The sequence below is a fragment of the Orussus abietinus genome, unplaced genomic scaffold (assembly GCF_000612105.2).
Source record: "Orussus abietinus isolate OABI.00-Male unplaced genomic scaffold, Oabi_2.0 scaffold4, whole genome shotgun sequence".
NCBI classification, from domain to species: domain Eukaryota; kingdom Metazoa; phylum Arthropoda; class Insecta; order Hymenoptera; family Orussidae; genus Orussus; species Orussus abietinus.
The window spans coordinates 2,803,690-2,831,372 of record NW_019396014.1 but is presented as its reverse complement, the minus strand read 5'-3'; the positions used below and the strand labels follow the sequence as shown (position 1 = coordinate 2,831,372).

Genomic DNA, 27,683 nt, shown 5'->3' with positions numbered 1-27,683 from the left:
AGGGGAATCGCGGTTTAGAGAACACAGTCACGGAGGTCCACGGTAGATCCGGGAGCAGGGTTAGGGACCGCATTACATCTCGCGGCCATCTTGGACACCCCCGGTTACCGCTAGCTACGATTGGTAGTCGAGGGCGTATCGGACAACTCAGATTTAATGCCAGCTTTTCCAAGGAAGACGTAAATCAAGAGCAGGTGTAGTAACTCGACATAAACGATCTTGTAGTATCGGGACAATCGTTGAATCGATAAGGCAGAATCGACCCGACAGGTGCGCGGCGATCCTCGATCGATCGCCATTACCGAACTTCCGGGTCTGTCTATGTCCTTCATCCTGGAATAATAAAAAAAAAACCGAGAAAAAAATTCCCTAACTCAAAAAAATTGACAATAAAGTCCTGCGATGAAATACTTCCCAAAAATATCAGATCAAGTGAAGGAATCCGCTTAAATCGACATGGATTTTTTCTTCAGCAGAAAATAATTGTTTCTTGCAATGTTCCTTTGATATCAATCCTGGTTTTTAATTCTAGTAAACCCTTGAAGTGTTTTTAAATAATTTTTAGGTCCTGCAGGAGATATATGTCGCCGCTATCTTGAGCAGTCAAGAGGTATACATATATGAGGAGGGTAGATAGTGGAGATAAATTTGATGGATGGACCTTTTACAGAGATTCAGTCTAATCACGCAGCCGTGGTTAAATATATTATGCTCGAGCGGAATGCCCGGAATACGGAATATCTCTCGATTCTCTATGGAGTGCCGAGATTTCTACGCGGTTATGTATATCGCGGATTCCGTATTCAGGGAGGCACTTCTTCGGGTACTTTTCAAAAATCCCGGCCGTTTGCCGTTTTGGTAAGGAGTCATGCTAATCCTCCTGTGACGTAGCAGGTAGATGAATTTCAATTACGGAGTCCCACGGGATAGCCACGTGCAATCGCTAAAGCACTTCCTGCTCGTCAACCTGAAGTACCTATATGCAGAAGACCTTGAGGAGGATAGATAAAAATGACACGGCTCATACGCTGCAAGGGAAGGAATTTAACGAATTAAAAATGGTAAATCAGGGAAAAAGTGAAGGGAATAAATCGATTGCGAGGAATACACGTTTCCTGGGGGAAAAAAAAAATTCAAGCTGGGAGGTGAAGAAATTATTTTGATCGATGATTTTTTAATCGATGGTCGATGATTAGCTCGAAATATCTCGCGGGTTGTACCCCAGCCATTACAAAGTGAGGCAGACTTTACGGGAGTAATCCACCGTAGGTCGTAAATTACAGGGAAAGTATGTGTGCATAAATTATATGTCTTATCACCCCGTAAATTAAAAGTCCGCTGATAACTCTTGACAAGTGCGAACAGTCCTCGCATCGAATCGGAACGCTCAATCTTCCAGATTGATCGCGGGTCTAGTCGGCAATCGATTGAAAATTGGGCCGCCTCGAATCGCGCGATCGTTCATCCTTATTCAATAAACGCTAGATCTTAAAGTCGAGTTTAATTTAATGGGGAATGATTGACGATCGCCTTCCAGCCGGAGCTGCAGGTGTGCGCTGTCAAGATGCCTCGTCCTCTGCATCTGCATCGTGCCGGCGGCTGCCTTTTGAGACGTTCTGCCATATTTCATCCCGGTGATTTTTTTACCTTCAGGAAACGTGGGATGCCTCGTAAACGCGCACACGAGGAGAGTTATCTCACGAGATCGTGACGTGCAAGGTATAAGGACACTTCGCAAGGGACGTTATTCAACGTTGCACCTGAAAGTTACTTTGCAAATCTTCCACCAAGGCTTGCCCCTGTTCCTCATCTCCCGGTTTTTCGACTTTATTTAAATGGCAAGGAAAAAATCGAGCAATATTTTAATACAGAGAGTTACTCGTAAGGTTAACCGTGATTCGGTCTCGAATCGATTGTCGCGTCAGTTTTTCGAAACGCGGCGAGTGTTATGACACAGAAAAATTTTATTCAACCTTTTGTTACATGAGCCGAAGTCCAAAGTTCAGTCGAAACGTGTGATCACAGATGAGGATATGAGGATCGTGCGGTTGTCCCCGTGGCGCCTGTCCGAATTTCTCTATTATTTCCGAGATTTCAGCAAGAGTCTCACCACTCCGTCTTCCAATAGTCTGAAAACAGGGAAACGTTAACGGAGACGAACAATTAAATTTAACTAAAAAATTCCCAGGATAAACAAATGAATTATGTGTTCCCTTTGGTCATGTCCATTGCTCACGAAAACACTAATGGTACCGACACTTCGTCACGATTTTCGTATGACGGATCACGTACAAAGAAAAATCAGGAAATAGGAAATAATCCCCCTTTTGGAAAAATTTCCGAGTCTTTTACGGTGCACTTCGAATCACTCTAGACAAATCGGTCTACATGGAAAGTGTACCGTTATTGCGCCGACTTTTATTGGACTCCGATATTTTATTCATGAGCGATTACATACTTGTGGCCGATACTTGCCTCTCCTGTTCGCCGGTACCTCGTCGCTCTCTCTTTTCCGGTATTACCCAACTTCCGGTGCTGGAAACGAGCTTCGAGGCTGTTGCTGTTGGGCTTCCTGGACCGGTGGTTCCGGAGGGCACGTTCGTCAGCAGTTTTTTACCCTGACGGTTTTCCTTTGATTTCCTTCGTACGTTCAAGTCCGATGATACCACGATCTCATCGAACGTCAATCCGATAATGGCTGCAGCGTAATCGGGGAAAAAAAAATAGGAAAATAATAAAAATGGTACTACATCAGCAATAAATTTCAATTGTCACTCACGTTTCTGATTTGGTGCCTGTAGCTGCGCGTTGGTGACGTAGCAGACCGAAATAATGACCAGAAGTGCCAAAAGTTTTGCCATTGCAAAAGTGTCGTTTGACCCGGATGGAATTTCTATTAGTTTTTGTTGTTCCTGAGGAAGGAAGGATAGAACCAGAAACTATAAAATCACTGCCAAGATTATTTAACCGACGACACGATACCACAATCCCCGCATAAATAACTGAATAAAAAAAATACCAAAGCTGACCACAGACTATAAATAAAAGCCCGCGGAAAATGTCAGATAAAATCATATGGCGTCCTCGCCTCAGCTGTCAGTCGGTCGTCCGTCAAGACATTTGAAAATGGATTCACGAAATTATTTGACAAAAATCGGGGAAGCTTCAAGGGGAACGATTCAGGGTCGCGGGGAATTTTGAAATCAGAATGAAAGGAATCGAGGAGGACCAAGGGGCACGACAGGAGCGTACTTACCGACGTTGTCCCGAAGATACTTTCCGAGTCGACAACCGCACGAGAAATGCGGCCACAATGGCGCGGGAGCCTTCAAGAAAGGGCACGCATTTGCTATACTTCGTGGAGAGCAGGACAACAGGGGGGTACATGGCTGTGGTGCACAGCCTCAGAAACTGTAGTCAGAGTTGCACCGGACAGACCACTTTCTATTTCATTTTTTCCCCGCGGACTGGTTTACCGGCCGGCAGGATCGTACCAGCCGGAGAGCCATCTTCTTGCGGAGAGTTCAACGCCTCGAGATTTAAGGCGGCACAAGGCCCGGATGCTGCCCCCTCGAACACTCCGAGAGTTCCGCGGCATTCGCTTAGAAAAAAAATACGAAATTCTCCCGAAAACGTCCTCCGACCTTTACAACCCCATTAAACGAGACTTAAAAAAATGCACCGAATATTTTTTCATAAAAAAATAAACAGTTCCTCCTCCGCATCCCCTTGAGGTTCTTGTACTCAAGAAACCGATAGAATGAAATTAATAGGAAGAGGAAATAAAGAGGGAGAGAGAGAGGGTGCATTCGTACGTCCACAGGACTAGATTTTTTTCTCGAGTAGAGAGGGGTTTGCTGAATATATTTTAAGTATTAAATGGAGGAGGGAGGACCTTTCGGGACCAACAGGTTCTAGTGGAAGGGCCCAGCCCTGGGGCGATCGCGTGTCCAGATTGCGCGGTCACTGCACGGCCTTTTCGGATCGCGATTTGGCGTTTTTACTTTTTGCCCAGAGGCCCTTCCTCCTCCACTCTCGGCGCTTCCCTCCCTCGCAAGGCCTTCCCCTTTCTCCGGATCTTTTCTCCTCCTCGTAATTTCTCTTTGTACTGTTAATCCCGGCCCTCTCGGTGCGCCCGTGGATCTTGTGGGTCTTATTTTCGAGAACATCTGGTGGCTGCCGCACTGCACCGCGGACAAAGGCGAACCCGAGGCTTTTCGGAAATCTCTGGAACCCGGGACTGAGTTCTTTACGTCCTCTCCCCTTTCCATGGTTTGCGGAATCGAAGACGCCGGCTGAATCTCTTCCCGATACCCGCGACTCGTTCCCAAGGAACGCGAGATATATTTAAAATATCCCGAGCCGAAAAGAGAAAGCTCAACCGGTGAAAGTGTAAAAGTATACCGCCATTTTGTCAAACTCCAAACGGACTTTAATTCTTCGGCGCTTATAAACTAAATGGCAGCGACACAATGGGCGAAGAGATGACGGCGACGAGACAATAAATTACTCCCGATGACTCCTTTCCTCTCGGCTGTTCTTCAGTAGTCGGACCTGTAAGAAAAAAGCGACGTTAATTCGCGATGCCCTCGGAAGGTGCGCGCAGCGACCGAGAGGACCCTTAAACCGGCGCCATTTTGCGAATCCCTAAACCGCCTTAATGAAGAGGGCGAAAAAAAATGGCAGGCCGGGGTCCACGACCTCTAAACCCGTGACGTCAGTTCCCCTCGACCTGCGCGAACCCGAGGTCTACCTCCGCTGTCGTGTCGCATCGCGAAATCAAAACAGACGACCGACAATGTCGGGTCTGGTCGCGTTTCTTTGAGCCCGGGGGCCAACAATATGGCGGCCCGTCTCTCCCTTACATCCCTTTAAAACGGGTCCGGCCGTCCGTCTGGCCGTCTGCGGGGATCGCCTGAGAACCGAGAAGATTCATTTTCCCTTTGTCCTCTCTTTTTTCGCACGTACGGCAGAGTGCTCGCGTCAATGGTACAATGGCCGCGGCCATTACGGCACCTCGCGCGCGCACCGATCGCATGCCCCCTGTAAATACGGAGGTAAATTGACCGTGTAGACACCGTGGATTCGTAGTTTGGTATGTAAATACGAGATCGACCAGCTGCCGTCGAGGCCGGGATTCACTTGCCGGACGCGGTTCCGCCTGATCCGGGGTCGAAGCACTCCGATTCTGGGGCCAACGTTTCCAACATGGCGGACTCCGACCCGAGTCGAGACGCGGCGCCGTGCAATCATCGAAATTGTCCGTTTCCCGCGAGGTAAGCGTCTCGAGATGATGGACGTGGTTTCACGCGACCGGTTAAAAGACCTTCGAAATTGCAATGAAGGATTCTTAACGATTCGCGCTCATCTCCCTTGCCTTGAGACTCTCGAAACGAGAATCGAGCCAAGGTGAACATCCAGCCGCCATCTTGGATCGCCTGAACCCCGACTCCAGAGAAACCGAATTTAAATTAAATTCCCGCTAGAAATCCAATTGCCAATTTTAATCGAATTTTTGTGTTTTTTTTTCTTTACGAATTTGCTCAGGTTTCATTTAAAACCGCGAATTACTGGGCTCGGCGTAAACACGGGAGCGGCCATCTGTCGAGTCACGTGACCCGTGGGGGCTCGGAGGGCGTTCTCCTGCGCGCGCAGATCCCTCTCGATAAGAGCGCTCGGCGTCGCCGTTAACCCCCGGGATCTGCCAATGTCGGTAAACGCGGTGGGGAGAGGGCCCGAAATATCCGGGCGCAGGATCAAGGATCGTTGCCGAGGTCGGCGAACCCTGGAATGCATTCGGGATGCGCGCAGGTCGTGACCCTCGAGACTGTTTACTCACACTCCGAATCCCGGGTGGTTCTTGGAAAAGGACTGAGCCGCGCTGAAGGTGGCCGTGTAGGGACCGATGCTGAAGCTGGCGCTCTGGGCGTTCGCCTCGCTGTGTCCGCCATTGTAGCCGCCATGTTGGCCGAGGGAGCCCGCGGACGCCGAGGCGAAGGAGCCTCCGTGACCACCTTCGGGATGCGCCACCGGGTGGACCTCGTACGACGGCTGCCATCTTGGAAAAGAGAGAACCGAAGCTTAAACCCGTATACACGCCTCGTTTACGCGTCATTACTTTGTAAACCTTGCAATAAAGATCGCCGTACTCTTCTGGACGTTCCCTTTTAAATGTCCCACCAGATGGAGGAGGTAAAACAGCTCGTAAGTGCCGAGTCGAGACCGAGGAGTCTCGCTAAACAAACCTATCGTTACCACCGAGCCTTGTAATTAAACCGTTCTCGAGATGCGAGGCAAAACCGAGGGCCATTGAATCCTTAGGGTTTTCGGTTCAACCGCTCGTTTTTAAGTTCTTCGACCGGCCGGCCCTCGCCGGGGATTTAATGCAGTTGCGGTAGAAGTTGCGCGCGAAGGGAGGAGGCAAAAATGGCTGGCTGTACCGGTTCAGAGAGCTATAATTCAGGGAACAGTTTTACAAGGCACATCTTGACGATCAACCAGGCATGCTAAGTGCCGCGCCGATCGCAACGCACCTGCACGCTTTTCGGTCCCCGACATTTCTTCTACAGCCCCGTTTTCTCATAAGAACCTTCTAGAAATTATCGGGAGTTTCGATTTTTGTCAGTGCACTCGTGATCGAATTTATCGCGTACAGGCGACTGCCATGACGTATTCCTACGAATATTAATTTCCGATTGCAAGCAGTCATTACGTTCTCCTACGAACGCGTTGAAGAAATAAACGCAAATACTCATGAGTGAATTTACCCTCCACAGGAGATACCACGACAGCCATAACCCCCAAGAAGTCCGAGGCCACCATGCGGTTTGCGATGCGGTTTCAATTTGTGCTTGTACCCATGCTTGGCATAACTGTCGCCATCATCGTAATCTTCGGAGGCATCCAGCAGCCCGAATTGCGGAGACCGCTGCCTCCTAGGTGGACCTGTAAAAAGGAAATGGCCAAATCTCGAATTATTATAAAAATCTCCCCTGCAGAGCGATGCAAGCTGCACTTTTCCACGGGCGACTGCACCGCTTGGACAATTAACACCGAGTCCGTCTCGGAATCCAGTCCCAGAATAAAGGATTCGTCGCCGAGAGATACCCAAATCTGCACACCCGTTTTGCGGGTCCGCAAAATCCCTCAAGTTCGGGCGCTCATTGTCACTCGGCCATTGTTGGCCGACGCGAGACGCTTGTTCCCATCCCGGGCATTTTGTTCCCCCTCGCGAGTTTAATAACCCGCTCTGAAGTATTAAATGGCAGTTTGTCTGATAAGTGTCTACGAACCGTTGACAATTTCCAGAGGGCCGATATCAGGAAGAGGATTTCTCGCCGCGACACCGAAATCAAGACCCTCGGCGGGCTTTGAAAACGTCCGATCAGCCAGATTCAAGAGAACCGCGCACGCGAGAAACAAGGGGACCGCCGCCATCTTGGATTTCAGTCCGTTCCCTTCGAGGACACTTTTTCGAATAACTCGGTTTACTCGCGCCCAATCTTTATATAAAATCCATTCACCGTGATTACCGAGGACTCGCGGTGACCATTCAGGGGTTTTCTCGACAAGAGAGAGGTCTCCTATTGGATGGTCATCCGATTATCGATTCGCCATTGGGAACTGGCCGGCGCTAAGCGGGTGGCCTTCCGGTTCAGGGACGACCGGAAGTTCGGCGTTCAAAATCTCGCGTGAGCTCCGAATTAATGACCACACCTGGAGGCGCTCTTGTTCTTCGGTTTTTGCTTTGCAAATAACATTTCAATCTCACGTATCCGTAGAGATTTACGGAGAGCGACTCTCGGAAATCGCGCGACCTGTCGCCGGTATGCAAATTCGAGGAGGTCGGCGAAAAGGCGGTTTGCGTGGGTTTTAAGGCGACCTCTCTTCGACTCTCCTATCAAGGACGGTGACTTTTGCGAACCTTCTTCCGTGGTAGTTACGCCTCTTTAACCAGATTCCCGGTGACTAAAGCTCTATAAATTAGGTATTACTCTCGAGACATTAATACCGAGGATAGATACGACCTGATAACGTGGGAATGACTGGTCGAACTGAAGGTTCCACGTCTCGACCTCGTTTCTTAAACCGACTCGGCTAATAATTAGTAGGAAATACCACGGGCAGGAACTTGTCAAATATTTATTTCAACGTAATTTGAATTGCAAAGAACTAGTATACATCCTCAATACTTAAACCTACTCCTAGTCGTTGGCCCAGCAGGAATCGCTTTTACGGATCAAAGACTAGGATCAACGTCAGTCTTTTATTCTCTCCGACTAGCCTCGGCACGAATGGCGATTTTGGCTTTTCTACTATATGTCTAAGGCTTAAAATTAATTATTTTGGTATGAGGTGGAGTGTTCTATTTTTTGTTCAGGTGGAATTCAGGCGAGAGGCTGCCCGCACTGGCTTGATTGGTGCTCAGGTCGAAGCTCCCATGGGGTCCCCTGATGCTGGTGCTGAAGCTTTGAGCACTGGACTGGGAAACTCCACCTAGGCCTCCTCTCAGGCCACCACCCAGTCCGCCGGAAAGCCCAATCCCCAGAGGACCTGCCAAGCCACCTGACAATGGCCCTCCCAGTCCACCCCCAAAACCACCTCCCAGAGGACCTCCAAATCCACCTGCCAGTCCACCCCCCAGCCCATCCCCTGCTGCACCCCCGAATCCCCCACCGAGTCCCCCAAGCCCTCCTCCCAGGTGACCCCCCAGACCCCCCAATCCACCTCCCAATCCACCCCCCAATCCATGGCCCAATCCCAGTCTCAAGGGCTGATGTCCTCCGTGCCCAAGATGTTTTCGGTGGCCAAACACTTCCGATTGCTCGAATCCCACATTTCCCAATGGCGAGCTCGCTCCAAAACTGCAAGAACAAATAATAACTTCATTTTCTCAGTTTTTACCCCCTGAAGAGAGTCGACCCGTTATGCTCCGCTGCATGCCGGATTGCCATTTTTACGGCCGTAGATTGTATTTATCCAACTATAAATTCTACATTAATATTGCCCTTTCTTTACGAAATATTTAGTTCCCTGAGAAACTCACGCGTAGTACAACAAAAATGTTAAGAACTGTGAAAATAAGAAATAAGTACAAAATTAAATGCTACGTTTTGTGTCGATGAGTTTAGATAATTAATATTCAAAATCGCGGTGCCTATCATTTCGGATAACAAATGAAATTCTCATCCTTCAAGGTGGGTTCGTTATGTTTATTCGTAATTGGCTTTTTATCCACGCATTTATGTCGTGATTGGCAAGTGATATTTTGCCTTCGGGAGATTCTCGAAAAACAAATTAATATCCATCCGAGGCATCCTCGTTGCATAATACTCTGCGTCTAAAATGAGCCTTCGTAAACATTATACGATCGTCGGCAATTTTTTTTCACAATTTGCGCTATATTAGCTGATTAATGAAACACGGGATATCGCGAACTTCACTTAATCAATTACTATTTTTAATAAACGCGAGATGCGCTTGGTTCCGTTGCTCTTTGATGATGCTGAAGATGTTTAATGGAAAAACCTGTTCGAGCCTCGTTTATTTATAAAGAATGCCGTTTATTTATAAAGAATACGTCATCTGTCGAGCACCTCGAGACAGTGATTTTTCCTCGACGACAATGTTGCACTTTTAAAATCACTATTACGGAACTCAATTTCTTTGGTCACCTCTATTATCACTTCTCGTAAATAAAAATACGTTTATTAACGTCGCAATTACCTAATGCTCTGTGCACTGTTTATTTCCTCGTGGTGAGGTTTCCTGGATTTCCTGGAGGTATCTCCTTGCTTCTCCTCGTTTTCCGGATGCAGTTCTAGAAAAATGGAAAAAAAAACGCGTTGATCGAAATATTCTTGCTTAAAAAAAAATCCGAGCCCTGTACGACGTATTTAAGAATTATTGATACAAAAATTTACAGACCTCCGTCCACTTCATTTTCCCTGAGAATTACTGCGGATTCCACGACAGCGAGGAGAAACAGAGCGAACAAGAACTTCATCTCAAATAATTAAACAATTATTTAATTATCGAGTTTAAATTCGGTAAAGAGAGCTGCGTGGAACACTTGCAGACACTTTCGAGCACTTTGAGACACCTCGGAGGTGGATTTTCAAATAAGGGCTGCTCCCCGAAGTTCTCGTATTTATAGGCCTAGACTCGAAGGGGTAATTCGTTTAATCCTCCCACAGGTCATTTTTCCGGCCCCTACTAATTTCCCCAAACCGAACGGATTACCAATTGTCGGAACATTGAGGTTCCCAAGTGCACTTAACGGGAATTACAAGGGGCCCAATATTTCGACTGGAACCGGTACCCTTTCATAACTCAGGCAATCTATACGGAGGCGATTGTTCATTTCCAAAATTGACACTAACTGCAAGTAAAAATCCAGGATTTTTCATTTCCAAACATTCCGCGACTCGTCCACAGCTATACGCGAGGACGCATATTTTTCAAGCTTTCTTCCGCATGATTTCTAAATTAAGAACGACTTAATTAATCGAACCGACGTCAAGAATAATCCGAGGTCGGTAAATTTTCCGCCTTCGAGGAAAGTTGCGATGCGAGGAGTGACCTCGTCAACATTTGTTCAGATGTTTCAGATTCGGCGATTCCCGATCGCCTCGAAATCACACGTGGGTGGGCCTTGACGGAAAGCAGAAATGGCGTGACGTCACTTGGCAATTTTTGGAAATAAATAATACGCCATTACGGAGACCTTCGCGGCTGTCAAATCCGTCAAACTCGTCATTCGTGGCGATGGTTTCCATCGTCGAGATCACGGATCAAGGTCTATCCGTCGATGAATCTTCATCTTCGGCAGCGCAAATAAATTAGCATGTACATAATGGCGCGCAGAATGTCGGTGATTTCCTCAAGTACCAGTAAGGATGTATTAAATCGAGATAATGACCGAGTCATTACATTCCCTCTTCGCGTTGTTTTCCCGGGAGATCATTTTTACTGTTTCCGTCGATCGCGACTATTAATCCAAGCGATAAAAAAAAGATATAAAAAATCAAAGAAGATCTGAAAACCGCGTTAACAATTGCCACATACTATTTCAGATTAAAATTCCATATTTCCGATATATTTCCCTACGGAGAAAGAAAAATGGGAAGCGCTCCCCAAATTTTTTTTCTGGCAACGCAGATTGGGAATAGGAAAATGGTTTGGAGATACGATAGAATTAGAGTTACAGAATCGAAAGTAAAAAAGCATAAGCGCGTCAATAGGCGCCACTTTATTCATCGCCCTGTCGCTCCTGTCCCGCGTCACCGTAGACGCTATCCAGAGTTCTACATCATCAACGTATATTACATAATGGCTGTTCGAAGTCGAGTCGGATGGGCGACAGCGAGAAGTCGGAGTTCCCGAGAAAAAAAAAAAAGAACAATGAAAAAATTTCCAGCGGAGCCAATAATCGCCGATCGTGCGAAACCGATCGCGCCGGATCACAAGGACGATCCTGAAGAGGTTCCCGAAATGGTCCCCATTGTTTCTCTCCCTCCAAAAAATCGATCTCAATCCTGCATAACCCTTCCACGTATCGAAGACCAAGAGCAAGACCGATTTCGCTCATCGCGTGAACTTCAGGGTACAACCGTAGGAAATACGAACGCGAATTGCAACTGCACCAGATTTATTAAAGGGAGTTCGCGGAGGGTCTGGGGGGACGCGCACGTAACTATGTACACCGAGGGCGCGATCGATGACCGATCGATAGTCGATCGACCAGGCCAATCGCCAGCGAGTGATCTGGTAACGAGTATTATCCTTAGCCCTGCCGTAGAGCAAGATCCCTACGAAGCGTCTTAGCATGGGAAGCAGTCTGAGGGTTGTCTCTCTTCGAGGCGTGTCTAGTTGCTGAAGATGAGCATATCGCGAGTGCTGGCAGCAGCCTCGCTGGATGCGGAGCTCTTGGAGCCCAGGTTGACTCCGGAGTAGCCGTTGCTAGAGGCTTGACTAGAAGCTTGGGCATTGGCGTTGGCCGAGCCGAATCCAAAGCTGTTGCTGCTAGCCTTGCTGGAGCTGGAGGCGGAGGCGCCATTTCCGGAGGCCGAGGAATCAGCGATGGAGTTGGAAAGAGTGCCGGCCGACTCGGCATTGGCGTTGGCGCTGGCGGATGCAGAAGCCGAAGCCGATGCCGAAGACTGGGCGTTGGAGGAGCTTGAGCCTTGGCCAAAGCCAAGATGGCCATTGTGGCCGCCGGAGGCTTGACCTAGACCTAGAAGATCGCCGAGTCCAGAGTTGGCTCCAGAGTTGGCTCCGGAGTTGGCACCAGCATTGGCTCCAGAGTTGGCACCAGAGTTGGCTCCAGCATTGGAACCACCGTGTCCACCAATGCCGAGACCGCCGTTGAATCCACCGTTGAATCCACCACTAAGGCCGCCATTGGCTCCAGAGCTGGCTCCAGCATTGGCTCCAGCATTGGCTCCAGCAGTGGCTCCAGAGTTGGCCCCAGCGTTCCCACCAGCATTGGAGCCACCGTGTCCACCAATGCCGAGACCGCCGCTAAATCCACCGTTGAATCCACCACTGTGACCGCCATTGGCTCCAGAGTTGGCTCCAGCATTGGCACCAGAGTTGGCACCAGAGTTGGCTCCGGCATTGGAACCACCGTGTCCACCAATGCCGAGACCGCCGTTGAATCCACCACTAAGGCCGCCATTGGCTCCAGAGTTGGCTCCAGAGTTGGCTCCAGCATTGGCTCCAGAGTTGGCTCCAGAGTTGGCTCCAGCATTGGAACCACCGTGTCCGCCAACGTGTCCACCAATGCCGAGACCGCCGTTAAATCCACCGTTGAACCCACCACTGAGGCCGCCATTGGCTCCAGAGTTGGCTCCAGCATTGGCACCGGCATTAGCGCCAGCATTGGCTCCAGCATTGGCATTTCCTCCCTGTCCCCCAGAAGGAACCAGAACAGGGACCTCGGTCACCTGGTACCCTCCATTGGAAGAGCCCCCGGCGTTCACGTTGGCATTAGCTCCAGCATTGGCTCCAGCGTTAACGCCGCCGTTCCCATTGCTGCCTCCGTATCCTCCAGAGTGGGAGCCGACGGAACCTTGACCAGGAATGGTCATGGAGATACCCTGTTCGCCGTTGATTGAAATGCCGCCCTTGGAGCCGTGGAACCCATGGTTGATGGAGATGGATCCGGTGCCTTGACCCTGCTGACCGCCTTGGTGTCCACCCTGGTATCCACCTTGCTGACCTCCCTGATATCCACCTTGCTGACCTCCGAATCCTCCGGCATTGGCCCCGGCGTTGGCATTGGCGTTGGCGTTGGCGTTAGCACCTGCGGAACCTCCTCCTTGAACTCCTCCATAGATCGGCTGGTTAACCGGTCCAGAGGGAACCTTGCTCGGGCTCTGACCATGCAAGAAAGGGTTTTGACCCCCGACTTGGCCTTGGACGTTCGCGTTGGCGTTGGCGTTGGCGTTTGCGTTGGCTTGACTTCCGGTCTGAGAACCATAGTTGGGTCCCGTGGGATAGGAACCTGCAGTTTGACCCTGAACGTTGACGTTGGCGTTAGAGTTAGAGTTGGCTTGACTTCCGGTCTGGGAACCGTAGATGGGTCCAGAGGGATAGGAACCCCCGGTTTGTCCTTGGGTGTTAACGTTGGCCTGGGCATTAGCATTGGCATTGGCATTGGCAGATCCGCTACCACCAGTTAAGAACGGGTTCCCGCCTTGCTGCTGTCCACCCTGGTTCTGACCATGACCATAGGACCCGGACTGGCTCTGCCCATAAGATCCAGACTGTCCCTGACCATAAGATCCGGATTGTCCCTGGCCGTTTCCATGTCCGTGTCCGTGGCCATGACCGTAGCCCGTGTTCACTAGGATTGTCCCACCTGAAAAAAAAGCATGAAAAGTTACTCATCGATCGGTTTCTTAACCCCAACCCTGGACCACACCCTGAACACCACACAAAAACACGCAACAACCTCGACACAACATAAAGCATGGTCAAATCCAAAAGCAAAATCTTGAACATCGGCCCTAACGTATCCATCCTCTCCTTCCGTCAGCTCCGACCATGAAGACTTCCTCCCGTGTCCGGGAACTCCTCTTCCAAGCAGCGTCATTAGAAAACCGACAAAATCCACACTCCACAATCCACAAAGACGAAATCACAGACGTCGATCCAGACTCTTACCCTGAGGCCGGGAAGGCACGGTTTCCTCGATAATGATGACCTCGATGGGTCTATTCTGATTGTGCACATTCTGTTGCGGAGGAACCGGCTTCTGGTACGGATAGCTGGGTCGCCGGTTCGGAGTCTCCTCGACGACCACCACAGGGATCAAGACCGTGTTGGACTGACCCTGATGACCGGTCTGCTGCTGTCCGTGGCCGTGACCGAACCCATGGCCGAAGCCGTTTCCATTCCCATGACCATGACCATGACCGTAACCGTTCCCATTCCCGTGACCATGACCATGGCCCCACGAGATCTCGTACCCGCCACCCATGTTGAAGGACCCGGATCCTCCTGTGTTGAAATTCCCGGATCCTCCGGAGGTCCCAGGGTACTTGATGATGCGACCTGGGGTCGCACCTGCGTTCGCCTGAGCATTCGCGTTGGCGTTTGACCCTCCGTAAGATCCTCCCTGGCCCCAGGGGTATCGACCTGGACCGACGTTGCCTCCTCCATTCGCGCCTGCATTCGCACCTGCATTCGCACCTGCGTTCCCAGAATGAGATCCGCCAACCTGTCCTCCGAACGTGGGGAATCCTCCCCCGTTGGCACCTGCGTTGGCGTTGGCGCCGGCGTTAGCACCTGCACCTGCACCTGCGCCTGCGCCTGCGTTCGCGTTAGCGTTGGCGTTGGCCCCGGCGTTGGATCCTCCGTATCCTCCATTCTGGGGATAATTTCCGACTTGTCCTGCTGGGTATCCCGAGGGATAGCCAACCGTGCCCTGGCTGTTCGCTCCTGCGTTAGCGTTAGCGTTCGCGTTCGCGTTCGCGTTCGACTGCGATCCACCGTAACCGTTACCATTACCATTACCACCTGTGTACACAGGTTGCTGGTACCCGGGGTACACGTTTAAATTCCCGCTCGCCCCGGCGTTTGCGTTTGCGTTAGCTTGAGCATTTGCGTTTGCGTTTGCGTTTCCGTTTCCGTAACCATTACCGAATCCGGTCGATCCTCCATAGCCGCCCTGGGGGTATCCTGAGAACGAAGAAGGGTCAGTGGAATTTTCACGTTATTTCACATATTTTTATATTTACAGTCTAAAAAAAAAATTTAGTTGACTCAGAAATATCCAACAACAAAATCATACGATCTAATACCTCCAAAGAAATGTCAAATTGAGGAGGAAAAAAATGATTTTCAATCGACATCAATTTTTCTTCCCGACCAAAGCAGTCGCTCTTGCATTTGTGTATGATTTGGGCGATAAATATATATTTGTTTCTGACGGCCTTTTTTCTCAGGGCAGTTAAACAATTGTAGAGAATTCTTGGCTTTTATAAATACTTTAGAGATTTTTTTTTACATGGACCTACCTTGAGCACCAGCATTCGCGTTTGCACTGGCCTGAGCGTTCGCGTTCGCGTTGGATCCACCATAACCACCAGCTTGGGCATTTGCATTAGCATTTGCATTTGCACTTGCCGAACCACCGTTCGCGTTAGCCTGCGAAGAGGAAGCCGAGAGGCTTCCTCCGATGGACAATGGGCCGAGTTTGAAGTTGGTTCCGATGTTCTTAGCGCTGCTGGACGCCTGCGCGTCGGTCTTCCTGTGACTGAAGATGCCCAGCGGGTCCAGGAGGCTGTGTCCATGGCCGGGGAGGAGGAGTCCTGATAACACGTATGATTCACTTCCAAATTTTATCAAAATGGATCCTCTTCAAAACCTCGAACCCTCTCGATACCTAACTACAACACCCAACTCGAGATCCCCACAATCGATCATAATTTAAAATCGTGAAATTTGAGCATCCACCCTGAAATTCGAGAGAGAGCGCAATTTCAATTAACCGCACCGATAAAAATGCTCATGTAAATTTGCATACTCGATCATTGGTTATTTTCATGTCACAGTGAATTGCAGTAAAATTACATCGTCTCGGTAATGTAATCGATTAATGTAATCGATTTCTATCAGTGCGTGTTTAAATTTAACGATGGCTGAATAAAATGAGCGCTTTGGTATTTCGCTTCTCAACGTGCAAACCCATTATTGCCATAATTTGTATGTATAAAAAATGAAATTGAGGGGCGAACTCACCCGTCCCAAGGGACTCGCCGACCAGGAACAGTACCAAGAGTACCGCGCACTTGCACTTCATGATTTCTGCTCAATACGTAAATCTCCTCCCTGAAAGTCGTCCCCTGTGGTCCAGTGGATGCCTGTGGCCGGAGAGTCAAGAGAGACTGAAGTTCCACGACGGGACGACATCTTATATACGACACACGCATGGCGAGCGAGCGGGGGAACTATTGTCCAGCCGGCTCCCACGACGCGTCGTCTTCTAAATCGGCTCTTTTAGGATTCGGCCCGATCCAGGACTTTCCGATAGACCGGCTCGGCTCCGAGGGAAATCAGTCTCCCATTGGCCGACGATTTCACGCTTCGAAACACTTCGGCAGACTGAGTAAACCGAGCCGCGAATCGCACGGCGGATGGACCAAAATTTTTCGGCCTCGTTCACGCACCGCGACACTCCACGGCCACGAGGCTTCGTCGAAGCCGGCTCGAAGATTTTTCGATCCTGGGATATCCCTGCTCTCTGATTGGCCGCCGATTAGTAATCACTCCCGGCCTGTCCGCGCGTAATCCCCGGATGATCGCATTCGCGGATCGAACTTCGCGGGGAGCGGATATTCCGCTCTTGGGTTGGGAAATTCGATCTCGAAGAAGCTCGCGACCGGGATTTTTACCGATTGATTTACAATTCTATTTGTCATCTACTTAAAATTTCATACTTTCAAATTTAGACTTTAAATTGAAAACGTTGAGATATTTTTTTTTTTCCTATCCTGGTTCGTGTAAGGGAAAAAAAAATCGTGTCAAGGACTGGCTTTGCGCGCTCCGGTGTATTCCTTGAATTCGATTGCAATGACTTCGAGATTCACCGAATTGATCTATCGCAATCGGACACTTTTCGATCCTGTTTTCGGGCCTTGTTTCGGGAAGGATTTCGGGAGGCTTCCATGAAGCCGTTTTTCGGAATCGTTCCTTGACTATTTCGACACGGGTCGTTATCGTTGAGAAACTCTACGAAATCCGGCCGAGTGAAATAGTTTATCTATTTTTAACTGGCATAGCAACGTCTTTTGGGAGGATGTCGAGGTTCATCAGGCCATCATTAGTGCGATGAAGTAATAAAGCTATAAAGCTGCGATAGTGGAAGATTATCGTCGATTACGGATACTAAATTACTTCGGCAATACCCTAGTAATTTCATAAATTCATGCTAAATAAATCCGTGAGATTCTCTCAAATTTAACGACATTTAATTTAACCTAAGATGAATTAATAATGCGCGTTAGATTTCAATCGTAAGGTATATCCAAAATGTTGGCTTCTCTCGAGGTTCGAAGTTCTGCCAGGAAATGGGAGTCGGAAATCGAGAAATCAAGGACTCGAAATTAATATCCAGGGATCGAGATGACGTCAAAAGGCCCAAAGAAATTTTGCCCAGAGAAACCCCATTGAATCTGCGTGTAATACCGACATTGCGTAAGTCGTCGAAACTTGTTTCAGCGATAATTCGAATGTCAAGTGACTCTTAACGCTCGTCCTATAGGCAAGCCTTCTGGCCGCCATCTTGGATGCGCCTTCGTCTTAAGAATCGACAAAGAATTAATATTTTCCCACAAAGGGGCAGATTCTATTCGCGGAGAAACCCCAGAAACCGTATTCGAACACGTGGAATTCAATTTCAATCAACCCGGTTCTTTGCATAAGCAGATTCTAACGAGTCAGGATTTAACAATAGAGATGGGAGATAAAATCACGGAGGAATACCCGAAGAGACGCGCAGGCCGCGATGAGAAACGAGGAAAAACCGATGATTTAATTTATTTATTCCTCTGATCCAGGGGGAAGAGTATCCTGATCATCGAAAATGTGGTTCAGTTGGCCACTACTTATTAGACTGATAAACATCGGAATGCACGGTCCTCCATTTTCCTCTTCGGGTCCAGTTTCGACTTAGCGTTTTATTTTCGAGCCTCGAGGCCGACTCGACGAAAAAAGCGGCAAACTCGTTTCTTTCTGTTTGTTCGATTTGCACGCGAATAATGAATCCGACGTACCCTCAATACCGGTTCGTAAATTGACAATCGTTTTTACTTAGTATTTAAGAAAATAACGGAATAATTAGGAGGTAAGTTTGAGCTCAGATTTCTGGATTCTTTCTTGTAAGAGGGACTTGCAGATCTGCGTATTAAACCTTCCGCCATCTTTAAGGGAGTTCGAAGTCACTTTTTCGAAAAACAGCCAAACGGTAGGTTTCCTTAATCGACCATTAATCATCCGACGAGTGCGTTAAATTAATTCCATCTCTTTCTTGACGAAACAAACATTCGACTTTCCGGTTTTTCAAGGCCAGGTTCAATGACTTCGGCGAATATCCTCGGAGGAGCAGCAAACTCGTGCCAAAATTTACTCCCTTGTCCCATCTTCCAGGGGTGAGGTCTAAAAAAAATTAAAACAAAAGCAATAAACAAGTCGATAAGTTTCAAACGATACTGAATTCTTTTTGGTGAAAAAGATAAAGAAAAACTGATTCACTTTATTCGAAGGCAGTAATGGTCATTCTGTTATATATAGATCCTGGAATTTAAGGAAAACGTCCTTTTTCTGGAATCTGCGTAAATGACAGAGTCGACTGCGCACGTGTCGGCTCGATCATTTTGTTTTCTCCTGAAATCCCATGGCGATGTCGATTCGTAAAAGCCATAACCTGTTGCCAGGATGAATTAATTCATGACCCATCATCGATACAAAACCGGCAGACCTTGCGGAGAATTCGAGGAAGTGGACAGAAGAGGCAGAAAAATTCTCCACTTCGAGTTTCCTCCATTCCGAGGAAGCGCCGAAAATGTCGAAAATCGAGAAAATCATACGAAGAATCCTCCATGTCGGTAAAAGGATAAACGTGAACGTGTTTCATGACAGGGAAACGATAAAGAGTGTATGAACCGATATGTAATGACAGGCTGTCGAGGTACGTCCGAAGAAATTACATATTGGGACTCGAGGATCGAGTACGCGTACTTGAAGACGTACTCTCGACTCGAGGGAATTCAAGCAGCTTGGCTAGATACATATTATCAATATATATATCTACGTATATATATATAACGTCTTGGGGCCCAATGAGTATGTACAGCAAGCGTGTCTATCTCTTCTAGTAGTTATCAATACACATGACAGATAGCTCGGAGCGATTGCCTCATCTCGAGGACTCCGTCTCACGCGAGAAATTCGCGGCCAACAGTTTCATGACCTTAACTCGAGACTATCGTAGAATCCGCCAATTCCGCTCTGGGAATTTCTCAGCGATACCCAGCGAAATTTCTATTTATTACGGGAATCCTCGCCGAGTCATGGAAATCTCCATACGAGGTCGTTCTCTCTCCATGGCTCCCCCAGAAGAACCCTGAAGACCGGGGTTTCACGCCGGACATTTCACAACATTTACAAAACTCATTCTGCAACAGAGATTTATAAATTAATTGCGACTCGTATCTTAATCGAATTTTCCCCGATTTATTGTCATGCGAGGGTCGTCCCGATTCTCGGCTGAGTCATCGAATGGGGAATGCACGCGTGACAAAATTCTATCACCACGTGAAAACCCCAATGTCAAATCTCGCTCGAAGCTACTTGTACGTACGGTGTTAAATTATAGTATCGCGCATTCCTAAGTACGTAAACGATACATTACGTCGTTTGTACAGGCGAGAGTGGCAGATGACACAAGACGGGTCTTCCGCTCGTTTAATGATACGACACCTCTTTATTATTGACGTCATTCTTGCAGACACTGATTCCTCCAGGTACAGGTGGACGTGAGGTGTTGGAAACTTCGGGATCGGTAGTCATCGATGATTTCTGGACCGATGAGAGGATCATCTCGAAGATATGCCATTTAGGGATGCGAGCTTGTCACCTGAAAATTATTAAAGACGATACAAATTATCGCAGAAAAATTGTAACCCGATTTATTGAGTAATTCAAATGGCGAAATGATTTTTTTGGGGCAATTTTGAGGAAGTTCAGTGACTACCGAAAATTTTGGCTTGGCGACGTGGCGAGGTAAATGTAAATTGGTAACGAGCCACCTTGTCTGGATATGCGCGTAATTACAATCTATGTAACGAGCCATTGCGTCTCGACCCAAGTCGTCGGTTTTCCTCCTCTCGACTCAAAATTAGTCGATTTTTTTGAGTGTTCAGTAATCACACGTCATCAGGCGCCGAGCTTCGTCCTTGTGATAATCGTTCGCGCACATTTCGTATCTTTAAACGATTCGCAATGAGATTCATCGATAAGTCTTAACTCGTGTCAAGGCCAAGGTCGGTGCAATTTTCCGAACTTTATGGACATCGATTAACGATACGTCATCGCTAAATTTAACCGGCGATTAGATAGCCCTTAAACTGCAAATTATAAATTCATGTAAAAGTCGGAAAAAAAAAAAATATTACAAAACATAATTTATCTAAATTTCCCGGTTTCTGAATTTTCAATCTTGAACTCGCCATTGTCTACGGGATTAAACGTGTAGGAATGATCTCTGAAAATTATTTATGAATATTATTTAGTATTTGGGGGATGCCCCGATTTTTTTTTTCTTTTTTAATATGCCCCACTATCTGCGCTCTCTAATCTGCAGGGAAATAAAAATCGAGGAGTGCAAGGAGGGTAAAGAAATGATGCATCTCTTTTTCCGCCTAATTTGTTGCGAAGTCGAATTTAACCGTTGACTGGCGGCCTTCTACCAAAGGCTTACATTACCGGTAAAGCAAACACATATGTAGACACACAAAAGAAATTTGCACAAGCCACGGCCAGAAATCGTCCAAATTTTTGACATCAGCCGATAGGAGTCGAATCGATATGCGCTCCGAAATTTGAATTTTCCAGAACGTCAGTCGAAACTTCTGAACAACACGATTTATTAATTATCGTGTGCTACAACAGTGACCTGGACTTAAACTACGAAACGACGAAATTCTAGATTGACCAGCGAAAACGCACAATGTCCGACGAGAGGAACGACAGAAGAATTCGAAATTGAATATAATTATTCACCTTTCCGAATACTTATATTTAACCATGGAGAGGTAATTCTGCAGTTTACAGACTATTCTCATGAATCACAGTTGGTTCTGTCTTACCGCGTGTAATAATTAATTGCCCCGGTCTACCAGTACTATTGCAAAACCTCAATTCGCAGATGAACATTTTCAGGCATCCCAAACCGCGACCTAAAATTCTCATAATGTCGTTTAAGGAATGTTGCTTAGGACGGGCTAAAATCTAGACAGAGTTGTCGGTCGAAAACTGATATCAAAGAAATTTAGAATATCCGACGCAATATACGTACTATCACGGCGTCCATTAACCACTTTGCGTGCGAATATCCATTTGCAATATTTCCCTGATAGATTTTCCAGTCCGTGGCACGGCGCTTACAACGAACGGAGTGAAAAAGATATTAAAATTCTACCTAAATTCGAGGATTCCCCTTTCGGATTATCCGAGAAAATCTGGAAAATCCGATCGTCCCGCGGGAAGCTGCGATTTATTATCAGCCGAGATAATAGGAGTTCTCGGTATCACCCGAGCTGGAACCGAAAATCAGTCCGGCAGTTGTTGGAGGAAAATGAGCGACCGCGAGTAGAAAAATGTGGACATTCGGAGATCTCCAGCTCAAAATGCTTCTTCTAGGCGCATCATTATTGTCTTTCGTCCACGGATCGGCGAGTCTACATCTACCTAACGACGTATCCGTATCGGCGGGTAAATACACGCGTTTTGGATATCGCGTCACGACGCATCGCCGAAAAAAATTGACATTGTTACTTAGTTTACATCATGTACATGAACCCCGGTGGGTGTTTGAACAGACTCGGATCGCCGACGTCTTACGATGTCGGCCGGCGAAGGAGGAACCACCAGGACTATCGAAGAACGGAAATGCTTACGTCGGTCCGTACACCTGAACAAAGCAAACGAAAAGTGACATTGAAGAGGGACATGTACGAAACAAGCTGTCAAACGCGCAAGCCCAAAATTCGGTGGAATCTTCTTTTGTGGAAATTTCCAAAGAGAGACCGAATTTCTGGGGCGTCGCTAAATTTCAAATAACTTGGAAGCTCTATTCCGAAGACTATCGCATGCCAAACCGGTGGATAGAAAGTAGGAGAAACACGGGACTAAGCCTCTGGATGGAATGTCGAAAATCTACAGTCCCCAGGCTGTTCCTTCGCCTCGGCTCCTCCTTTTACATCGGCTATCGAACATTGCTCTTCAGGGTGTCTTAAGGTAACGGCGATTGGCCGCTGGGCACTTCTTCAGGGGTGTCGCGGGTCTTCGGCTCTGTCGGCTTGACGTCCTGATTATCTTGGTTCTCCTGCTCGGTTTTATGGGACATCGCAAAGTTCTTCAGGTACTCGACCACCTGAGTGTGCCCGAAGGTCTCTGCCTCGCTGATGGGAGTATTGCCCCACCTGGGAAGAGAACGAAGCGATGGGTACCTGTCCCCTTTTGTGGGATTTCTCGGAGAGGGGTAATAAATATGCATGGAACACCGATCGGCCATTAGAAGCCAGGGGCTCGGTAAGACAATGAGCATCCCAGGGAACGATGGGTCTACCTGTCCTTGGGGTCGTGGGGGACCCCACAGTACTCTACGAGGAACTCGACGCAGTCCAGGTGTCCTTCGCTAGCTGCCAAATGCAAGGCCGTACGCCCATCGTAATCCGACAGGGTCATGTCCATGCCGCTTAGCCGGTGCCTAAAAATAGTACAGGCGTTTTACAACAAAGCCAAATAAATTCCCTCGACCGGAAAGATAAGAACATCGTGAACGTCCATTGTTCGGGGGAGCGTTCTTCAAAGCGTCGTGCCTAAAATTTAACCGAATGTCCGATTTGGGTCTTATGCAATCCGACTGCACTCTCCTCTAAATTTATGCTATATGTCTCACCTACGCATGGCAGTGACATCACCGCTCGCGGCACTGAATAACAAATTGACGATGGACAATCCTTTCGTCTCGTACCTGTGTCTTCTGGGGTCTTTCTTGTTGGTCGCATGCTTCAGATTGTCGTACCTGGAATTGAGAAACGCCCTCCACTTAGTCGGGATTAAATAGACGCTGAGTAGTTCGCCCAATCGGCTCGACAAGCTGCGCTAATATTCTAAGGAAATTATAAAATGCCGGAAGGTAAGGCTCCCTTCACCCGGGACCGTAATGGCGGCGCTTTGCATGCTGCGCGTCTAGGAAAGCCTGAAGGGACGGATTCCACGTAACTCCTCGATTTCCGATTTTCCTCCCACTTGGAAAATAGTTCCGTCTAGTGACCTGTGAAAGTTGAACTCCGTTACGAGCTCTTGGCAGAACTGGACGCCTCTGCAAGAGTTTCCAAGATGATCGAGGGGTGGCGACCAAGTGCAGATGCCCATCACGTTGGGAATTACTACCAGCAGGCTTCCAGACACTCCAGACTTTGCCGGGATACCGACCTGGAATAAAACCGTCCGTTTACATCCATTTCCATGCCCAATAAACCCGAAAGGGACGCCTCGATTCCATCCACCTCTTCGGCGCAAGAAATCCAAGATGGAGGCGCGTCCTACCTTGAAAGCAAACTGCCCGCTGTAATCGTACATGCCGCAGCTGTGCATAAGACTAAGAACATCTCGAACACTGTCGGGTTTCAGGACCTTTTCCTCGGTAATGGGGCAAATACCACCGTTTGCCAAAGTAGCAGCCATAACGGCCATTGTCTCGCAATTGGCCTCCATGGAACAGCACTGGACATTCAAAAATTAGAAAAAAAAATACTACGAGACAAACCATCCGAGGAAATGTATCTTGTATCTCTAAATATCCCACCTGGAAGTAGAAATCCATGATCTCTCGCAGATTCGTCTTTTCCGGGTAGCATTTATGCTCCCTCATGTAAAAGCCCAGGGCGTAATTCCTATCGGCGGCCTCGCGTTCCGAAAGGAAGACCGCGTTGTTAAATCCGAGATTTTCGCCTCCGGCTAATCTCTTGAAATAGTTCATGGTGAAGTCGAACTTCTCGGCAAGGGTCATTTCCGGCTTGATCAAGGTCTTCAGCAGGGAACACACGAGAATCGCTCCGGCATTGATCATCGGATTGTGCGGCTTCACTGGAGTTTAGATACAATGTTTGAGTTAATACCTTCTGATAAATTAATGAAATATAAATGTATAGTTTTTTATTATAAGGAGAGGATTACTGTTATCGTCCAGGACCAGTTCGTTGAAGTTTCTGCCGGAAGGCTCCTGGCCGACATATTGGTGAACCACTTCCTGGCCCAGCCTTTCCAGGGCGATCGCATAAGTCAAGGGTTTACTGCAACTTTGAAGCGTAAACGGAATATTCGTGTCACCGATGCTGAATCTCTGACCATCTATCGTGCAAACTGACACACCCCAATAATCCGGACTCATCCTGGCCAACTGGGGGATGTAGGCGGCCACCTTGCCCTCGGTGTTGGTCTTGCACTTCCAGTAGAAGTCCTCGATGTGCTTCGTAAACCCTGACCAGTCGGGGATGATGAACTGGTGTCTGAAGGCCTTCGATATCAGGACGATATTCGGGTTGATGATCCTAAATTTATTTAAGTCGTTCTTCATCTTCATCGTTGAGTCTTAACATTTTTCTGAATGTTCCTCACCTTCGAAATTGCTCCATGTCCAATTTTTGGGTCTCGTGGGAGATCCCTTCATGGCCTCCACTTTTGAGATGCTCCTGTTTCAGGTTGTCCGTCAGTTCTTGAAGCCTGGGGTCGTTTTTTCGCAACCCAGTCGTCCTTAAGGCCTGTAAAAAAAATACAAAGGTGTTAAGATGGATCGAGACGTGGCGTAAAAAAATATTTCCGATCCCGAAGAGACACTCACGGCCAGAAATTTTCCAACTGGAAGTAAACCGGTGTCCTCGCTCTTGAACATGTCGAACAAAACGTCTTCGGCATTTCTCGCCTGATCCTGATCCCTGGCACTGAAATAAGCATTTCCCTCTGTCATTAATATTCCCTTTTCCAATTTCCTCGATTTCTTGATTTTTCATCACTCTAGATTTCATTCTAAATTGGGGATGCAAATTATGGGCTTTACGAGACTTCTTCGCCGAATTAAGCCTTTCGAGGGAACGATTCGTCCACCAAGAAAATAAATGGCTGATTTTTCCAGCCACTCGAGACATCCACATTCGTTCGCTAACCTTGAAAACGAGCTCGCGGAAAATTCGGGAAAATCAACCACTCGTTTTCTTCGTGGAGAAACCTGAAAGCACGTCGCCAGGTGGGTTTGCACGATTTTTTTATCAGGTGCAATATCGAATTCACATGCATCCTTTTTTTTTAAGAAAATTCTCGCGACGTCCCCTGACAGCTGATTTGACGTTTCTGATTTTTCGACTTGTCAGAAATATAATTACAACTGAGGGCTACTCTCCATGCAGAATTAGTGCACGGTACTCACTACATGTAGTGGCTGTCGTGAATGAAGCTGTACTCGCTGGAAAGAAAAATTACAAAATTCGATTGAGAAAGATTAGTCGAAGCCATCTTACCTGAGAAGTCTTTCGACGAGCCTGACGAATTTGTGGTTTTTCATCGGTTCACGATAATGAAAATCTACGTATCTTATATTAATAAATTTTCAACTCGCTATAGATAAATAAATTTACTTTTCCCGCCGCCCGTCGAGAAGGGAAACTGCATCGCGCGTCCTCGATGCATCGCGATGCAGCTTTTATACCTAACTAATCGCTGCAATGGCCCCACTTGAGGATCCCTAAGCGTCTTAAATTGATCATAAAAATTATTTATGGCTCGTGTCCTTCCTGCAGATCCCGACTTATCAACAATCTCCATCCAATGACAAAACATTGCACTTGACACGGTGCCATTTCGAACGTCACTTCTCGCAATGGTCTATAATAAGCATCGAACTGCAGTATCGAAAATCTCCCCCGAGGCGACCTCCCGTCGATCATTCTGAGACAGTTAAAATATTTATCAACCCCAAGAAATGTATACATTTACGTAATGCCTTTAAATAAAAAAAATCATCCTTCAACTCTTACGCGATCGGGGGCAAAAGTCCATCTACAGGTCTGACCATTCCTTGAGAATTAATTATTAATTCTTATATAAGCGTCAGTCGGGTGGGTTAACTGCTCGTTAGTCAGGGGGTGTGGAGGGTTTAGGGGGGTAGAAATTAATTTGAATACCGAGTATGGTAGCGATCTAATTCCAAGGCACTTCCATAAGCTGCGTCCAGGTACCTCGCCGTGCCAAGTTTCACCGACATGGGCACGGCCGCTCGTTTCTGGAAAAATAAAATCGGGAGATCAGGGCTCATAAAATAATGCCCATTTCCAAAATCGAGGGCTCCCCGAACCCATGAAAAGGGGTCTCAAATAATTTCGCAGGGGAGAGTCCGTTGCCAAGCGGGGCGTATTGATCGATGGAATCCTCGAAGGGGAAACCTTGTCGTAAAATTCGCCCTTAATCCCCCGAACATCTTATTTGAGCCCCTAGAAAGGCATTAAGCGGGATAATTCGTCATCCGCTCGTGCTTAATTGCCCCTAATTATGATCCCTTGGAAAAGGACACGTTAACGCCCCTCGAAATCCCGCGATATCGTATCTCGGCGAGAAATTCATTCATTCTAGTTATTAATTTTTTTTTAAAACACCACCCTTGATTTTTAAATTAATATGGCGGAGCAGAAACCGACCAGATCCTCTGTGAGAGATAGGGACGAAGAACGAGGTCTAAGAAAATTTGTATAAACAATTTCACGAAATTCTCGTCACTTTCGTCGGCTCTTCCTGGTCCTCCTCCACTTCCCTATTTTCGAGCCGATCATTAGACACTGACAGGATATTTCTGTCGGCAAACCCGGCCATTGCCATCGCCCACGTGGTCTGGCTGAACCGAATTCGTCATTTTCCCGGGTTCGACGTCTTGTCACATTCGGCGAATAAATGAAATAAATTCATATTAATTCCCCCAGAGTCGTCGAAAAGTAATGCACTTCCCTTAGAAATGCGTTCCTTCCCTTGATAATGATTTCTTACATAATCCTTCAAAATAAGCCATAAGAAGACTCACCTGTCCGCAGGTGTAGAAATTCCTGAGACCGTTCTTCCCGACTTTCGTCTTCGAGATTCTCGCGCAGTACCTGCCCACTTCCTTGTACATTTTTCAATCCTTTTCCGGAGAAATTTACGGGGATATCTTTAAATTCCTCGATCGAGCCGGCCGATCGGACACCTCTTTCAATTTTTAATTACTGTTCTGCCAATTCTCTGACGACGCAGTGACGTCGCCTCGACGCTCGGCGTCCCGATGACTAGAAACTACTGCACGCGAGGTCGGGCTCGCCCTATACAGGGATGGTCTAAATCAGGACATGCGCGATTTCGGCAATGATTTT

At 47.6% G+C, this 27,683-nt stretch overlaps 4 protein-coding genes across 11 annotated transcripts; all 4 read right to left on the bottom strand.

The window, feature by feature from the left end:
- Positions 1 to 2,106: 2,106 nt before the first annotated feature.
- On the bottom strand, positions 2,107 to 2,861 carry LOC105695442. Its single transcript, XM_012416981.1, has 3 exons — positions 2,780 to 2,861; positions 2,459 to 2,698; positions 2,107 to 2,129 (listed from the first exon to the last, which is right to left on the bottom strand). The coding sequence occupies exons 1-3, from the start codon at positions 2,859 to 2,861 to the stop codon at positions 2,107 to 2,109; spliced, it is 345 nt and encodes a 114-aa protein (XP_012272404.1).
- Positions 2,862 to 4,441: 1,580 nt separating this feature from the next.
- LOC105695441 (uncharacterized PE-PGRS family protein PE_PGRS54-like) lies at positions 4,442 to 11,108 on the bottom strand. Its single transcript, XM_012416980.2, has 6 exons — positions 9,928 to 11,108; positions 9,727 to 9,820; positions 8,410 to 8,864; positions 6,768 to 7,284; positions 5,840 to 6,058; positions 4,442 to 4,554 (listed from the first exon to the last, which is right to left on the bottom strand). Exons 1-6 carry the CDS (start codon positions 10,004 to 10,006, stop codon positions 4,542 to 4,544), a joined length of 1,377 nt encoding a protein of 458 aa, XP_012272403.2. The 5' UTR covers positions 10,007 to 11,108; the 3' UTR covers positions 4,442 to 4,541.
- A 110-nt stretch (positions 11,109 to 11,218) lies between these two features.
- On the bottom strand, positions 11,219 to 16,405 carry LOC105695729 (uncharacterized transmembrane protein DDB_G0289901). Of its 2 annotated transcripts, none has more exons than XM_012417583.2 (4): positions 16,249 to 16,405; positions 15,525 to 15,818; positions 14,686 to 15,186; positions 11,219 to 13,864 (listed from the first exon to the last, which is right to left on the bottom strand). In XM_012417583.2, the coding sequence occupies exons 1-4, from the start codon at positions 16,307 to 16,309 to the stop codon at positions 11,868 to 11,870; spliced, it is 2,853 nt and encodes a 950-aa protein (XP_012273006.1). In that variant the 5' UTR covers positions 16,310 to 16,405; the 3' UTR covers positions 11,219 to 11,867. The 2 variants fall into 2 exon arrangements, with proteins under 2 accessions (XP_012273006.1, XP_012273007.1); XM_012417584.2 differs by having other exon boundaries at positions 14,698 to 15,186.
- Positions 16,406 to 20,787: 4,382 nt separating this feature from the next.
- Positions 20,788 to 27,584, bottom strand: LOC105695795 (glutaminase kidney isoform, mitochondrial). 7 transcript variants are annotated; one of them, XM_012417716.2, is made up of 12 exons: positions 27,359 to 27,584; positions 26,472 to 26,569; positions 25,718 to 25,753; positions 25,136 to 25,235; positions 24,913 to 25,055; positions 24,472 to 24,845; positions 24,101 to 24,381; positions 23,842 to 24,018; positions 23,516 to 23,727; positions 23,189 to 23,314; positions 22,856 to 22,996; positions 20,788 to 22,709 (listed from the first exon to the last, which is right to left on the bottom strand). In XM_012417716.2, the coding sequence occupies exons 1-12, from the start codon at positions 27,446 to 27,448 to the stop codon at positions 22,520 to 22,522; spliced, it is 1,968 nt and encodes a 655-aa protein (XP_012273139.1). In that variant the 5' UTR covers positions 27,449 to 27,584; the 3' UTR covers positions 20,788 to 22,519. The 7 variants fall into 7 exon arrangements, with proteins under 7 accessions (XP_012273139.1, XP_012273142.1, XP_012273140.1 ...); XM_012417719.2 differs by lacking the exon at positions 27,359 to 27,584 and adding an exon at positions 26,982 to 27,082; XM_012417718.2 differs by having other exon boundaries at positions 20,789 to 22,709; positions 23,567 to 23,727.
- Positions 27,585 to 27,683: the final 99 nt, after the last annotated feature.

Coding starts and splice junctions, on each gene's coding strand:
- LOC105695795 (XM_012417716.2), bottom strand. CDS start 27,448: ATGTACAAGGAAGTGGGCAGGTACTGCGCGAGAATCTCGAAGACGAAA. Junction 24,846..24,912: donor GACATGGAGCAATTTCGAAG/GTGAGGAACATT, acceptor AAATAAATTTAG/GATCATCAACCCGAATATCG. Junction 22,710..22,855: donor CCCCACGACCCCAAGGACAG/GTAGACCCATCG, acceptor TTCTCTTCCCAG/GTGGGGCAATACTCCCATCA.
- LOC105695441 (XM_012416980.2), bottom strand. CDS start 10,006: ATGAAGTTCTTGTTCGCTCTGTTTCTCCTCGCTGTCGTGGAATCCGCA. Junction 9,821..9,927: donor GGAAAATGAAGTGGACGGAG/GTCTGTAAATTT, acceptor CCATTTTTCTAG/AACTGCATCCGGAAAACGAG. Junction 7,285..8,409: donor CCTGAGCACCAATCAAGCCA/GTGCGGGCAGCC, acceptor AACGGTTCGTAG/ACACTTATCAGACAAACTGC.
- LOC105695729 (XM_012417583.2), bottom strand. CDS start 16,309: ATGAAGTGCAAGTGCGCGGTACTCTTGGTACTGTTCCTGGTCGGCGAG. Junction 15,819..16,248: donor CGGCGAGTCCCTTGGGACGG/GTGAGTTCGCCC, acceptor ACGTGTTATCAG/GACTCCTCCTCCCCGGCCAT. Junction 15,187..15,524: donor CGCGAATGCTGGTGCTCAAG/GTAGGTCCATGT, acceptor CTTCGTTCTCAG/GATACCCCCAGGGCGGCTAT.
- LOC105695442 (XM_012416981.1), bottom strand. CDS start 2,861: ATGGCAAAACTTTTGGCACTTCTGGTCATTATTTCGGTCTGCTACGTC. Junction 2,699..2,779: donor ACAGGCACCAAATCAGAAAC/GTGAGTGACAAT, acceptor ATTACGCTGCAG/CCATTATCGGATTGACGTTC. Junction 2,130..2,458: donor GAGGCAAGTATCGGCCACAA/GTATGTAATCGC, acceptor CCCTGTTTTCAG/ACTATTGGAAGACGGAGTGG.